Raw genomic sequence first — 1,883 nt, forward strand, 5'->3', positions numbered from 1 at the left:
AAAGGACTTTGATAATCACTAGTCTGTTCTTATGAATTTCAGCCGATCGATTTTCCACATGCATCCCTTGAAATCTTATCTGCATGTGTGATTAAGCTAGTATCTCTGGAAATGTTCCACATGAATTTCAGACTCCAGTGTCAATTATTTTGCGTCCTCTCCCTGGAAATGTTCTGTACGTGGACTCCAATTCTTACATGATTGAAATGTACTAAGCTAGTATCTCAATCCTCCTATCTATCCACCTTATCATCAAAACCAAATAATTAAAACCATTATTGATAAATAAGTAACACGTCCATACTTTCTATTCCACAACGACAAAGAAGTTTAAAACGTAGGCTTCACAAATTGACCTCGATCTCTGACTTTTTTCTCACTCACTCTTCGATATCTCTTCACTCTCCCTTGCAGCTAGTGTCTATAAATAGGGAGTGCCAAGCTACATTACATTCACTCCAAACTCAATCACCTCTTATATTACCCTTCACAGATACAAACCGTAAGCAATCAATCCACTGAGAAATGGCGTACTCAAATACTATTCTTCTTGTTGTCTTTGCCGTTCTCCTCATCACTGCTGAGGTCTCAGCTCATCGTGACCTAACTGAGACAACCACTCCAACTATTGGTAAATTTCGATCCGGAATGCTTTCATAATTTCCTAAAAATTATTCCTGTAATAATCAATTCGTGAGTTAATTGAGGCATGCATGCATATATAGAGTGAGTCAGTGAGGGTTATTGTGAATTACGAGATATATGATTTACGTACGTATATCATCTTTTGTCTTTTCCTTTTTGACACTTAAATATATTTTCGAATGCAGATGGTAGCGGGGCATACAATAGAGGAGGCAATGGAGGAAACGGCGGAGGCAAGGGAGGAAACGGAGGATACGGAGGAGGAAGCAATGGAGGAAACGGAGGAGGCAAGGGAGGAAATGGAGGATACGGAGGAGGAAGTAATGGAGGAAACGGAGGTGGCAAAGGAGGAAACGGAGGAGGCAAGGGAGGCAATGGAGGAGGCAAGGGAGGAAATGGTGGAAATGGAGGAAAGGGAGGAAAGGGAGGGGGAGGGCATGGACCCGAAACCGAGAACTAGATGATGATCCTGCTGCTGCAAAAGTATTAGGGTGGAAGAAGTATGCACCAGCTTCTTTGCTAATTAATAAATTTGTATTGGTTGAGTGGTCCACAAAACTCTCAATCGTATCTTTGTAATTCGATCCTCGGATCAACTTGTTATGTTGTACGTACTATCTACAAAACCACTTAATTTGCTGCATTTATAGTGTTAATTTGCTGTGTGTGCCAAAATACACCCTAATAACAATTTAAAGTTAATTAAGCCAATACTTTGGCACATTCCAATCCTAATAACAATTAACACAATCAGTATGCTGTAACCACATCTCTTCAAAGTGAAACCGCTTTGGGGTCCTAAGGGAGGAGACCGGTTCTGGATTCACTTCGATGAGAAGAAGACAGTGATCTGATCTACTCAAGGGCAACGTAATAACTCTAGAGAAGGGATATAACTCCCTCCAATGAACATTTTGGCAAGCCCGATTAAGCCTCTCTTTGGTGAATCAACTGGACCAAGTATATTGAGAACCAACGAATCCCATATCCATCAGGTCACAATCCACCAAGGCCTGCCGAAAACGGTTCATCTGAGCTGCATTCCTTAGGCGACCGCCAGACTTTTTGCAAGGTAGAGAATCTCATTGAAATCCCCGGCTACAATCCAAGGCATGTTAACTGGGCAGCTAGGGTTCATAGAAGGTTCCAGGTAGCCACGATCTACAGTAGTAGCTACTCCATACACCCCTATAAATCGAAAAACTCCTTCTGAACCAATAGTACGTACCAACTTCAAC

At 41.7% G+C, this 1,883-nt stretch overlaps 1 protein-coding gene across 1 annotated transcript; it reads left to right on the forward strand.

Moving 5' to 3' along the window:
• The first annotated feature begins 434 nt into the window (after positions 1 to 434).
• LOC133716414 (glycine-rich protein 5-like) lies at positions 435 to 1,105 on the forward strand. Its single transcript, XM_062143126.1, has 2 exons — positions 435 to 631; positions 831 to 1,105. Exons 1-2 carry the CDS (start codon positions 526 to 528, stop codon positions 1,103 to 1,105), a joined length of 381 nt encoding a protein of 126 aa, XP_061999110.1. The 5' UTR covers positions 435 to 525.
• The last annotated feature ends 778 nt before the right edge of the window (positions 1,106 to 1,883 follow it).

Source organism: Rosa rugosa, chromosome 6 (assembly GCF_958449725.1).
Source record: "Rosa rugosa chromosome 6, drRosRugo1.1, whole genome shotgun sequence".
Classification (NCBI taxonomy): Eukaryota; Viridiplantae; Streptophyta; class Magnoliopsida; order Rosales; family Rosaceae; genus Rosa; species Rosa rugosa.

What these genes read in the sequence shown, in the direction of transcription:
- LOC133716414 (XM_062143126.1), top strand. Translation starts at nt 526, where the DNA reads ATGGCGTACTCAAATACTATTCTTCTTGTTGTCTTTGCCGTTCTCCTC. An exon ending in GACAACCACTCCAACTATTG is followed by an intron (nt 632 to 830) that starts GTAAATTTCGAT and finishes TTTCGAATGCAG; the next exon opens with ATGGTAGCGGGGCATACAAT.